Source organism: Canis aureus, chromosome 5 (genome assembly GCF_053574225.1).
Source record: "Canis aureus isolate CA01 chromosome 5, VMU_Caureus_v.1.0, whole genome shotgun sequence".
NCBI lineage: Eukaryota > Metazoa > Chordata > Mammalia > Carnivora > Canidae > Canis > Canis aureus.
This window is the reverse complement of record NC_135615.1, coordinates 67,326,484-67,339,325: the sequence shown is the minus strand read 5'-3', so window position 1 is coordinate 67,339,325 and position 12,842 is coordinate 67,326,484. Positions and strand designations below refer to the sequence as shown.

Below are 12,842 nucleotides of genomic sequence, written 5' to 3'. Positions count from 1 at the left end.
TCAGTGATAAGATCAAATCACTTTGGATACCCTGAAAAATCCTGAGAGCCGTTTCTTAGGAATAAAAACAGCAATTCAAAATTCCAGTGGAAAACACACAGATTCCTACACAAGAAAATCAAATGGAGTCAAATTAAGTCCTCCGAATAATACAAGGTCCTGCTATTTCCCACTTCAAATCCTTCACATCTTGGCTAGGCAGAAATGTGCCTCCTTGCCTCCCTGCGGTCAAGCCAGAGGAGCTCGCTGACAGGGAGACTCAAACCAACTGTCTATTTAGACTCAGAGACAAAGGGTTTATGTACCTTAACTCCTCCTCTACTTCTGAGAAGGCCAAAGCTCTGGGGCTTTCAGCTCCAAATGCAGAATGAACACATATTAGGCCTAAAAGGCCAGGTGTGTGCAGGCTCTCAAGGGAGATTTAAGCTCCTGTTCCATATAGTTGGAAACAAGTTACATCATCTGGTTGTTTTCCATATTACAGCAGGCAGTAAACTGGAAGGAAGAGTGTCCCAAGCAGAGAGGAGATGAGCAACAGATACTTAATAAAAACTCACAGGCAGTAATGGAACCAGACCGGGCAGTGTGGGGAAACAGTGAAAAAAACTCTTTAGGAGTTATCCAGGAAACAGTAATTTCCTTCTATAGTTCCACTTAATAAAAATAGCCATGAGACCTTGATATAGAAAACTAACATGAAAAAAAATGGTTAAAATACATAGCGCTGGCAAGTGAAGGGGCAAACCTCATCTTCACGGAAAATTATCTACCCAGATAAGTCAGGTGTCCTACTGCTGAAGTTTCGGAGTGACCGAGTCTGAGCGTTATCTAGCTACCACTGTGATGTCTAGCTGTGCACCGCAAACAATTTCCATTTACTCATCATTTGACTCATTCATGGTGACAAGGGGAAAAACCAAGTAGAGATACACAAAATTAGCAGCATGAAATTGGTTATTTTGGAATTTCTCACAGTGTGTATGAATTGCAGACAGCACGCTGGATAGCTAACATAATAGAAGACTTGCAGAAACCTAGGGATGGGTAGGTCTGAGCTGCTCCAGAGTAAGGATCAAACCAACAAATCCTATTGTTTAAGGGTCCAAATTTCCTTTTTAAACGATGTCCCCAACTAGGTGGGTCAAATAAATGAGGTTTACTCAGCAGTGCTTAAGCAACTCAAGACCTTAAGTATTTTATGTTGCCAAGGCCAAAATTCCAACCTCACCTTCTATGGGAGAAGGCAGGATGTAAGATGGTTCTGGGAGCCTAAGGGCCCAAATCTATCTGTGTAATCTGGGACAAGATTGTTAAGCCATTTCATGTTATATAAAAGTATAGATCATTTTTAGCTCACAAAATTAGTGTGAAGATTACGTTTTAAAAGATAAAAGTACCTGAAACGTAACAGGAAACTGAGCTTTAAGATTCCAAATATTTGTCGAAAAATGTCTGTTAAAATTTAACCTAAATTGATTTTTGGAATAGCAGGTTATAAAATAGTGGTGAAAAGTCATTTAAGAAATCCGAATATTTAAGTCTTCAGTTCATCATTTATCAAAATGTTATTGAGTGCCGACCATATGCCAGCACTGTGGACCTTGGGGGGATTTCAGTGAACAGGACACAACACACAAATCACTTCCTTCATGGAATGTACAATCTATAATTCACATTTACTATCAGAGCAATTGATTTCAAATAAGGGTTAATTTTTCCCCAACTTTCAGAAAAAATGGAGTTGAAATTCACATAACATAATCATTTTAAAGTAAACAATTCAGTGGCATTTAGTACATTTACAATATTGTACAATCACCACTTAGATCTTGTTCCAAAATATTCCCATCACTCCAAAATAAAACTGTGTACCTATTAAGTTTTCCCTCAGAATAAGAGTTCATTTTAGTTTCTGATATTTTCAGATCAATCTTTACCAAATTAAGTATAAGTCTGTCTTTTTTGGATAATACATCCTTATAAATAAATGTTGCTTTTAAACTGAGACATCTGTGAATTCAAAGAAAATTAGAATCTTCCCCAAATAATCAGTATTTTTTTTTAAAGAAAAGGTAATCAAAGTCTGCTCGTGATTTCCCTTAGTGCACTAATTCAGTGGTTTTCAAGAGATGGCACTGCACCTAAGGGTGTTAGAAAATATGTGGGAGTATTTTGGGGTATCACAATGATGGGAGAGAGGTACTATGGGCAAAGTAGGAGGGACTAGATATGCAAAACAGCCTGTCATGGATAGACAGTACTACTCTAAATTCCAATAGTGACCCCTCTGAGAAATACATTTAGTTACTACTCCCAAAAGGTTTTCAAATAGTGTCATCATCACTGCCCATTCTACTTTAATTTGCATTTCTTAGTCCCTGAACACCAATCTGGGAAATCTTTTCACTTATAAAGATTGAAAAGGGATTAATATTACTCACAATCATGACCTAAATTTTATATCACCACTTGGCTCAAGAAATTTTAACAATGAGGAACTGGTGTTGGGCTTGAACTGTGGGTGACTGAAACTGCACTTTACATTTTTACTTAGATAATGCTATGCAGCTGCGGGTGATTTGCTGGGTTTCCCCAAAAAGAACTGCCAAAAAACAAAGTGAAATGACAACAAACAGTATTATTTAGAAATGAAGATAAGTATATTACATATTTTTCCCAGGCTATCTTCAAACTTGAACATGGGAAATGCTGGAACTTTTTTTTCTTTCTTTTGACAGCAAAATAAAGCATCAACAATTCATTCAAAAAATAAAAAGATTCCATATTTTTAAAAAATAGACATTAAAGTATTTACAGATAAAATGACATATCTGAGATTTCCTTCAAAATAACACGGTGAAAGGCAGTGGGGGTGTGTGTGAAGGCTCAAGAAGACTGGCCACCACGTGAGAACTACTGAAGGTGGGGGATGGGCACATGGAAATCCTAAACAAATTAAAAAAGGGATTCATTCTATTACCTTTTTACATATTTGTTTGAAAATTCTAATAAAAATTAATGAAACAAAAAAATAAATATATAACAAACACTTATGGAATTGTTAGCAGAGAGATGCCACATACACATTCACTAAAATTCAGAAGAGTGTTTCACCATCCTCATCCCATGTTCAGGTGCCCCTTTTCTTGAATGACAGCTACTCAAAATGCCAGACCTTGCAGACTTCTTAAAAAGCAATACAGTGATTTGGAAAACTGGAGAAGAGACTTTACCTACTAGTTGTTGAAATGGCATGGTAACGATGCCCTTTAGGACAGGGCAAAAGGCAACAGATTACAGCAAGTGAAACTCAGCAGGCCGAAACCTACACAAGGTCAAACAGCTGGTCCACGGTGGGGCACAGACTCTAAAACTTGACCCCTTCTTCTCCTCCTAGTCACTGTATTAAAGCGCCTCTTAGAGAAGAAACCCAACCCTGTACCAGACATATAAAAATCACTCTTCAGGTTTCTAAGACAGGCTGAATAGAAATGATCATTTAACTCCTTTTACTAAAAGCAAATATAGCTTTTAGTAGCAGCAAAGAATCATAAAAAGCTTAAACTGATGAATTTTTTTAGAAAGGAAATTGCTATTACTCTATCCACAAAGTACAACAGAAGTACATCACATCCATTATCACTTCACTCTTGGCTCTAGCATAGTGTAGCACAGAGAGACAGAAAAATCTTTTTGGCTTTAAGCTCCATCCTCATATTCAGAACCTAATGGTATTCCTGGTATTAAGAACCTAATGATAAAAAAAAAAAAAAAGCTAATGATTTAAAAGTCTCTGTGCTGTTTATCGCTCACTAGGCAATGCAAAGTGAAAAGACAAATTTCCTGTCATCTCTCGCCCTCAGAAGTAACAGGTTCAGCGGGATGAAGCAAAGTTTACAACTTGAGAAGATGGAATAACACAACTTTCCAAACAGCTGTTTCATGGGTTTTTTTCCTTCCAGGTAAGACAGAGATCAACTAGATAGATGCATAGGGTAGTTCCTACAACTGCATGTAATTCTGAGACACTGGTTAGGGCCTTATTTACAACTCTAATATACTTGCAGACAGTGGACTTACGTAATTGCGACATTGCTCCCATCTATAACAATGTGCTTCAAATCTGTTCTCCCTGGCTCATTTTTTAATTCCAGCTTGTAGGGTACTTTCAGAGTATCTCGGAACCTTTGAACGCCTGTGACTGAGGAATCAATATGATCAGATGGTCCTGCCAACCTCGTGTCAGTAACTGAAGGTAACAGCTGGGGCAGTGGCATCGGTGGAGAAAGGGGTGGACAATTTGGCTTAGACTGAGGAGAGCTACAACACCCGGAACGGTTTTCACAGGCCGACTTCATATTACTTGGAAGCAAGGGCTCTGCTTGCTGCTGCAAACCATTTTCAGGAAACACTGGAATTCTGGGCTGGTGGCTTGAAGCTCCTCTTGAAACAAAACTGACAACTTCTTTGGGACTTGAAGGGATAACAGAGGGTGAAAGGCCATCAGTTTCAAGGTCCATATTACAAACGTAATTCTGGTTTGAACTCCAGATTTCTTGTTTCTGTTCTATTGGCACTGTTCTGAAAGTATTAATTTTGCAATTTGAGGTACATGGTTTTGATTCTTTGAATGGTAACTGAGAAAACTTTTCTACCATATTTTGCTGTGTCTGAGTTTGTGTTTTCTTTGGAGTGGAATCTGTTTTAAGCTCATTTATGCTGCTACAAACACCTTTGTTTTTGGTTCTGTTGGTTTCTGGATACATAGTACCAGGTGAAAATTCTCTGTCTTCTTGGAATCTTTTATTTTCTTTTTCAATTTCTTCCAAGAGCAATAATGGTTCAGTAGATGGCCCATACTCCCTAATGACCTTTTCAACAATTTCTTGGGAATAGCCCATGGTTTTAAAAAAGTTTACGAGGATGTTGTATTCCATTTCCTCAGTAGTGTCCTTTACATCTGGACTTAAATTTTCAGGATCAGCAGAAGAATCAGATAGGTCAATGATTACACCTCCACTTAACGTCTTACCATCGTGTAAAACCTCTCCTTCTTGAACATTTTCCAAAGAAAACTGTTTCTTGGTAAGCCTTTCTTCAGAATCAGAAAATCTCCTTTTGTGACAAATTCTGTCTTTGGAAAGTGCCTCTTCACCTGGGGTTAGACCATTTATTGGAACAAAAAGTACATCTTGTGAACTAGAAAAGATCGTGTCCATTTGTTTTGTAAGCTCAGAAACAGGAGTGCCAGCTTTATTTCTTGCATCTTCCTGCAAAACAATTTCATCTCTGAAAATATTCAGTCCTGTGGCAGCATTCTGTGCAAACTCTGTTTGTTTAGAATCTCTAACTTCAATAACATCATCATCTCCCGTTTCAAATAAATTCTCCTCACCTTGTGTGAGTGTCAAAAGCTCTTTTTTCAAGGAAGTGGGCAAAATCAACAAGTCCATTGTATAGTTGTCTGCACGAGCTTCAACAAATTGTTTAAATTCCCTTTTCACCTCGGATTCTTTCTGACTGTTAGGTAGGTTCTCATTATTCTCAAAGAGCTTCACAAACTGCTGAATATGACTACGGGCCATGACCACAGCTTCGGCACTTCCTCTGATGCCAAGAAGACCAATGTCCAGAATGCAGAGATCGGCACAGGTGTCCTGAATCAAGCTCTTTAGAAACAGGCTCTGGGCCCCAACAAAAATGCAGTGCATGGCCTTGGGGTAACATTCTCTTTCTTCTAGTTCAGGTTCACAGATTCCTTTAATATATTCCTGTAAAGAGCAGATAAGAAATAAGATCAATTTATAAAAGTTCTTTATAGCACATATGTCACACGTGTAATTGCAAATGTCAGGCTGTACAAAAATCAAAAGCATGCTAATAACTTGGGGAAAAAATGCCATGTTCTAAATAAAAGATTCAAGATAACAGATCTAAGTTGCTTAATCATTTCTATTGGACTTTAAAACTTTGCCTGTAAATCGAAAAAGCAGGTGTTTGTAACTTTTTTTTTTTTTTTTTAAGATTTGATTTATTCATGAGAGACACAGAGAGAGAGGTAGATACATAGGCAGAAGGAGAAGCAGGCTCCCTGCAGGGAGCTCAACATGGGACTTGATCCCAGCACTCAGGGATCATGCCCTGAGCCAAAGGCAGACACGCTCAACTGCTGAGCCACCCAGGCGTCCCTGTTTGTAACATTTACAATAATATATCTTGTGATGTGATCTTTGGGGTCTGCCCAGATGCACAGTGGATAATGACAGTGATAATGACTGGACTTATTTACATTTATAAAGAACATTTTTGCTTGCTACTGGCATTTACTGATACTATGACATAATTAAGAGATAAGATAATTAAGTCCAACAATTTACTCCAGAATAAACCTTGACTTTTGCTTTGCTACTACAGCCCTTAGTTTCCAGATAAAACAAACTGAGGTTTTGAAGGCCTTAAAACAAAACAAAACAAAACAAAACTCTTCCCCAGCTGGCTGGAACAATGCATACCCTATATAATTTTATGTCTCTCTTTTTTTATAAAAAGGCCAGAATGTTTAAATGTAGACCTAAATATAAAGAACCAGAGAGTGCTGGACAGTACTGCCCCTCTCTGATAGAAAACTAGAGCTTCTAGTAAGTTTGGTATTAAACAAGGGCTCAGTGAGTTAAGAAAGGGAGCTGGGTTCTCCAGCAATTCAGCTGCTGCTCCTGGAAGCCTAAGTGTGAATGAAGCCAACATGCATACACACACAGGAATGGTAGGATACACTTAGTAACATGGGCACTGTAGTCCATTCCTCTGCTCAAACCCCAGCCATGGGGCTGAGGATCTTGCTACGGTTCCACAGCCCCTCTAACCCCATGTCCTCAACTGTAAGAACTAGAGGAGGGCAGTGCAATCTCAGGTGTTTTGGGGGAAGCTTGATGAGATAATAATGTTCTGATGACAGTGTCTTGCATCTAGTTAAGTGCTTCCTAAATAATAACAACACTCTTAAATTACCAGTGGAAGTTTTCTGGAAAGATATTTATAAGAAATGAGCCTGGCAACATGTGACCCATCCTTTACACTAAGATCAGAATGGTGCTCCCCCCAAATGGTGCTACTGAAGAGCTCAACCTGTGTGGCACCAACACTCTGCAGACCTGTCCCTGTGCCTGTTTTCACAGTGGTCATGCAGCTTCAGGGAGAATTCATACACAAATGAGTACACATCCCTTGTTTACACATGGGGAAGGACAATAACCCTGTGAATAGATGATACTCCAGAAACAGGAGACAGAGAAGTGCTGGTTGTTTATTACAGCAGTCTGCCAGTTTTGTGACACAGTAATTGCGTTAAACACAAAGTACAGTAACTGAATATCCTTTCTTCCTGGATGCGCAGAGTACTAAATATTGACGTCAGCATCCCTAAACACCTCCAAATAGACATTTTGCTACCACTTGCTTGAACTTATGCTGCACATAGGTTGTGGTTTGAAGTTGTTTTTTTAAAAAAACAGTTTATTATGAAATAATCATAGGTTTCCAGGAAGCTACAAACAGAGGACATAAAGGTTCTGTGTACTCTTCACCCAGTCCTCTCCAATCATTACTTGTATCTTACCTAACTACAGCACAGTATCAAAACCAGGGCACTCACACTGATACAGTGTATATATACAGTTCTGTGCCATTTTATCACATGTATAGATTCAAGCAAATACTACTGCAACCAAGATACAGAATTACTCCATCACCACAAAGATTACCTTCATACTATTCCTTTATAGTCCTATTTACCCCTATTTCCACCCACACCATCCCTTCGCTCCTGACAACTGTTAACCTGTTTTTGTTTCTATTCATGCTGTGACTTCAACATTATATAAACAGAATTATACAGTTTGTGCCTTTTGAGATTGGCCTTTTTCACTCAAAATAATGCTCTTGAAACCCATCCAAATTGTTGCATTTTTCAAGTTCATTTCGTCACTGAGTACTATTCCATGATACAGAAGAACTATAGGGTTTTTGTTTTAGTAACTTATTTATTGGGAGAGAGAGAATATAAGCAGAGTGGCAGGCAGAGGGAGAGGGAGAAGCAGGTTCCCCGCTAAGTTGTGAGCCTGACACAGGGCTCAATCCCGGGACCCCAGGATCATGACCCAAACTAAAGGCAGATGCTTAACCAACTGAGGCATCCAGGCGCCCCTCAGGTTTTTAATCACCTATCTATTGAGTGACATTTTGGTTTTCCTGCTTGGGGCTATTAAAAATGAAGTTATATGTACAGATTTTCATGTGGACCTAACTTTTCATTTCTCTGGGATAAATGCCCAGCAGTGCAACTGGTGGCCATACAGTAAGTGCATGTTTAGATTTCAAGGAGCTGCCAAACTGTGCTCCAGGATAGCTGTACCATTTTACATTCCCACTAGCAAGTATGAGATCCAGAGATCCAGTTTCTCCTCATCTTCACCAGCACTTGTTATCACTATTTTTTTTTATTTTTATTATTTTTTTAATTTATGATAGTCACAAAGAGAGAGAGAGAGAGAGAGAGGCAGAGACACAGGAAGAGGGAGAAAGAAGCAGGCTCCATGTACCGGGAGCCCGACGTGGGATTCGATCCTGGGTCTCCAGGATCGCGCCCTGGGCCAAAGGCAGGCGCCAAACCGCTGCGCCACCCAGGGATCTCGATTTTTTATTTTAGTTGTTCTACTGAGAGTGTAGTCCGTCTCACCATGGTCTTAGTTTCTATTTCCTTAATGGTAAGGGATGTTGAACATCTTTGCGTGTGCTATTTGCCATCTATATTCCCTCTCTGGTAAACTGACTGCTCATTTTTTTGGTCCATTTTCTAACTGGATTATTTGGGTTTTACTGTTGGACTTTGGAAGTTCTTGATACATTCTAGATACAGGAGTCCTTTCTCAGATATGTGGCTTACAAATAGTTTGTTAACGGCCTTTTGTGACAGGAGAAGTTCTTAATTTTAAGGAAATCTAGCCTATTGGCTTTTTTCTTCACCAAGCTCTAGGTCCCAGAGATTTCTCCTATGTTAATTAATCTTCCAAAATTTTAAATTTAAATCTACAATCTGTTTTGAATTGGTTTTTGTATAAGATAGGAGATTTAGGCTGAGTTTCATGTTTTTGCTTATGGGTATTTAATTGTTCTAGCATCATTTCTTGAAAAGATGATCTTTAATTACTTTTACAGGTGTCAAAAATCAGTTGGTCGTACTTGTGTGGGGCTATTTCTGGGTTCTCTATTCTGTTATATTGACTTAGGTATCTATCCCTTCACCACTGTCACACAATCTTGGTTACTGTAATTATATATGTAAGGTCTTGAAATTGGATAGTAATTGCTATTCTTTTTAAATATTCTTTTTATTTATTCATGAGACACACACAGAGAGAGGCAGAGACACAGGAAGGGGGAAGAAAAGCAGGCTTCATGCAGAGAGCCCGATGTGGGACTCGATCCCGTGACTCCACGATCACGCCCTGAGCCAAAGGCAGATGCTCAACCACTGAGCCACCCAGGCGCCCCAACAGTAATTGCTATTTTATTCTTTTCACAATTGTTCTTAAGCTATTCTAGTTCCTTTGCTTTTCCATATATATTTTAGAATAATCTTCTTTAGCAACCATTTAGCAATTGAATTAAACTAGCACACTGACTTGAGGGTAGCAGGTATTTGTTGAATCTCCTATAAGAAAAAAGTCTGTTTCTCTAGATCTTTGCTTTCTTTCATCAGTGTTTTATACTTTTGAGCATATAAACCCTGCACATCCGAATATTTCATTTTTTGAGTGACTGAACATGGCATTCTACTTTTATTTCTATCTGTGCACTGCTAATAAATAGAAATAGATTTTGATATGTATCCTGTGACCTTGCTACACCTATTTCTAGTTCTAGGATTTTTTCTTACAGACTCCTTGGAATTTTCTTTTTCTTAAGATTTTATTTATTTGAGAGACAGAGAGCATGCAAGCACCAGCAGGGGGAGGGGTAGAGGGAGAGGAAGCAGCAGACTCCCTGCTGAGGCTGAGCAGGGAGCCGGAAACCGGGCATGATCCCGGGACCCCGAGATCATGAGTGGAGCCAAAGTCAGATGTTTAACCCACTGAGCCACCCAGATGTCCCTAGACTCCTAAGGATTTGCTATGCAGATAATGATAAGATCTGCAAGTATCTTTTATGCCTTTTACTTTATTTTCTTAACTTATTGAACTAGATAAAACTCCCAAGCACTATGAAGAGTAGTAGTGAAAGCTGACATGCTTGTCTTGTTCATCATCATAGGCAGAAAACAGTCTTTTACCTTTGACTGATGTTAGATCTTTTAAAAAGATTTTATTCATTTGAGAGAGAGAGCCCATGCTAGAGCATGAACTTGGGGGTGGGTGGTAAAAAGAGAGAGAGAAGCAGGCTGCCCACTGAACAAGCCTGATGCGGGGCTCGATCCCAGGACTCTGAGGTCACAACCTGAACCGCAGGCTCCACCAACTGAGATACCCAGGTACCCCTATGATGTTAGATTTTTATATACTTTTAATAAATCATGTTAAGGAAGTCACCTTGTATTCTTACTTATCTAGGAACATGAATATGAATGAGTATTGAAACTTGCTAAATGCTTTACTGTATATCAATTGATATCATGACTTTACTTCTTCGGTCTGTTAATATGGTAGGCTGCACTGCTGACTTTTTTGAATACTGAACTAGTCTTGCATCCTTGGAATAACTGCCACCTGGTCCTGATATATAAATATATTGATGAATTCTACTTGCTAATATTTTGTTAAGAATTTTTGCATCTTTTGCAACTATATTCATGAGGGACTTTAGTCTGTAGTCTTCTATTTTTGTACCATCTTTGTTGGGTTTTACCATCAGAATAATAATGGATGAGTGAAGAAGGAAGTGTTCTCTTGTGTTTTTTAGAAAAGATTGTGTAGAATTGATGTTAATTCTTTCTAAAACATTTTGTAGACTTCTCCAGTGAAATAATCTGAGCCTGGAGATTTCTAGGAATTTTCAAATTATTAATTCAATCTCCTTAATAGCTGTAAGCCTATTCAAATTATCTATTTCATGTTGGGTAAGTTTGTAGTTTGTACTTTTTGAGGAATTGGCTGATTTCATCTAAGCTGTCAACTTCATGCATGCAGAGTTGTTTGTAGTGTTTCCTTATCTTTTGGATATCTGCACGGTCTACCTGTTTCATTCTTGATATTAGTAATTTATATCTGCTTTCTTCTGGGTTTGTTCATTTCTTTTTCAAGTAACAAGCTTGTTATTTCATTTTTTCTCTATTGTTTCTCTGTTTTCAAATTTGTTGACTTCTGCTATTCCCCTCCTGTTACTTGCTTTGCATTTATTTTGCTCTTCTTTTTCTAGTTTCTAGAAATGGGGGCTTCAATTATTGATTTCAGATTTTCTTAAGTAATATGTTATAAATTTCCCATTCAGCACTACTTTAAGATACATCCCACACATCTTGATGTTATATTTTCATTTTTATTTATTTCAATGTATTATTAAAATTTCTCTAGAAATTATTCAATATTTAGAAGAAGGTTGTTTAGTTTGCAAATATTTAGCGATTTTCTGGTTATCTTTGTTACTAATTTCTAGTTTGATTCCTTGGTGATCAAATGACTTCTAGCCTTTTAAATCTGTTTTATGGCCCAGGATATGGACAGATATTCTGTGGGCACTTGGAAAGAACATGTATTCCTGCTGCTGTTGGGTGTTCAAAAAACATGTATTTGGACCTGTGGCTGATGATGTTGAGTTCTTCTGTATCTTTGCTGATTCTCTGATGATTCATTTTTTGGGAGGATGCTAAAGTTTCATAATTATGTCCATTTCCCCATCAGTTCTCCCAAGTTTTGCCTCATATATTTTGCAGCTCTCTGCTGTTAGGAATATACCCAGTTAAGCACTGTTACATCTTCTTGGAGAATGGACCCTCTTATCATTATTATGTAAATATTTCTCTTTGCTCTGAAGGCTTTGGTTAGACAGTAACATTGCCACTGCAGCTCTGTTCTAATTTAATGGTTGCACAGTATGTTCTACCCTCACTTTAACTTACCTGTATCACTATATTGGAAAGAACTTTCATGAAGACACCATACAGTTTGGTTATGTTTTTTAAATCCACTCTGACAATCTCTTTTATTGGTGTGTTTATACTATTTACTTCTAATAAAATTATTGTTTGGATTTAAGTCCACCATTTATTTATTTTCTGCTTGTTCCCTATTTTTTTAAAAAGATTTTGGGTGAGAGAGAGAGACAGGGAAGAGAGCGAGCAAGCACACACACAAGCAGTGGGGAGAGGAAGAAGCAGGCTTCCTGCTGAGCTGTGAGCCAGATGTGGCCCTCAATCCCAGGACCCTGGGATCATGACCTGAGCCGAAGGCAGATGCTTAACTGACTGAGCCACCCAGGTGCTTTGTTCCCTGTTTTTAATTCCTTTTTCCCTACTTGGCCTTCTTTTGCATTACATAAACATTTTTAGTATTAGGATTCATTTATTGCATTTTTACTGTATCTCTGTATAGTTTTTTAGGTGGTCATGGTATCAATTATAACATAACTGATTCACTTCAAAGTAAAAAAAATCTATCATTTCAAGAAGAATGTATAAACCTTACTATCAGCACTAGTCATGTTTATATTTTTTGTGACTTATGTTTTGACATCTTAGGGGGCCTTTTACACCTGAGGAGAGACCCCTGCTCTAATTTCTAGCAGGGTGGACATGCTTGGCGCACACCTTTCATGTGCAGATTGCCTGAAAGTGGTGTGCTCCCACACCCATC

General features: G+C 38.3%; 1 protein-coding gene across 1 annotated transcript in view; it reads right to left on the bottom strand.

Moving 5' to 3' along the window:
* The window catches only part of N4BP1 (NEDD4 binding protein 1), a 49,099-nt gene that overhangs the window by 15,249 nt on the left and 21,008 nt on the right, over window positions 1–12,842 (bottom strand). The window contains exon 2 of the mRNA XM_077898505.1: window positions 4,081–5,771. Coding sequence (XP_077754631.1) covers window positions 4,081–5,771 — 1,691 coding nt within the window. The remainder of the gene's footprint in view (window positions 1–4,080; window positions 5,772–12,842) is intronic.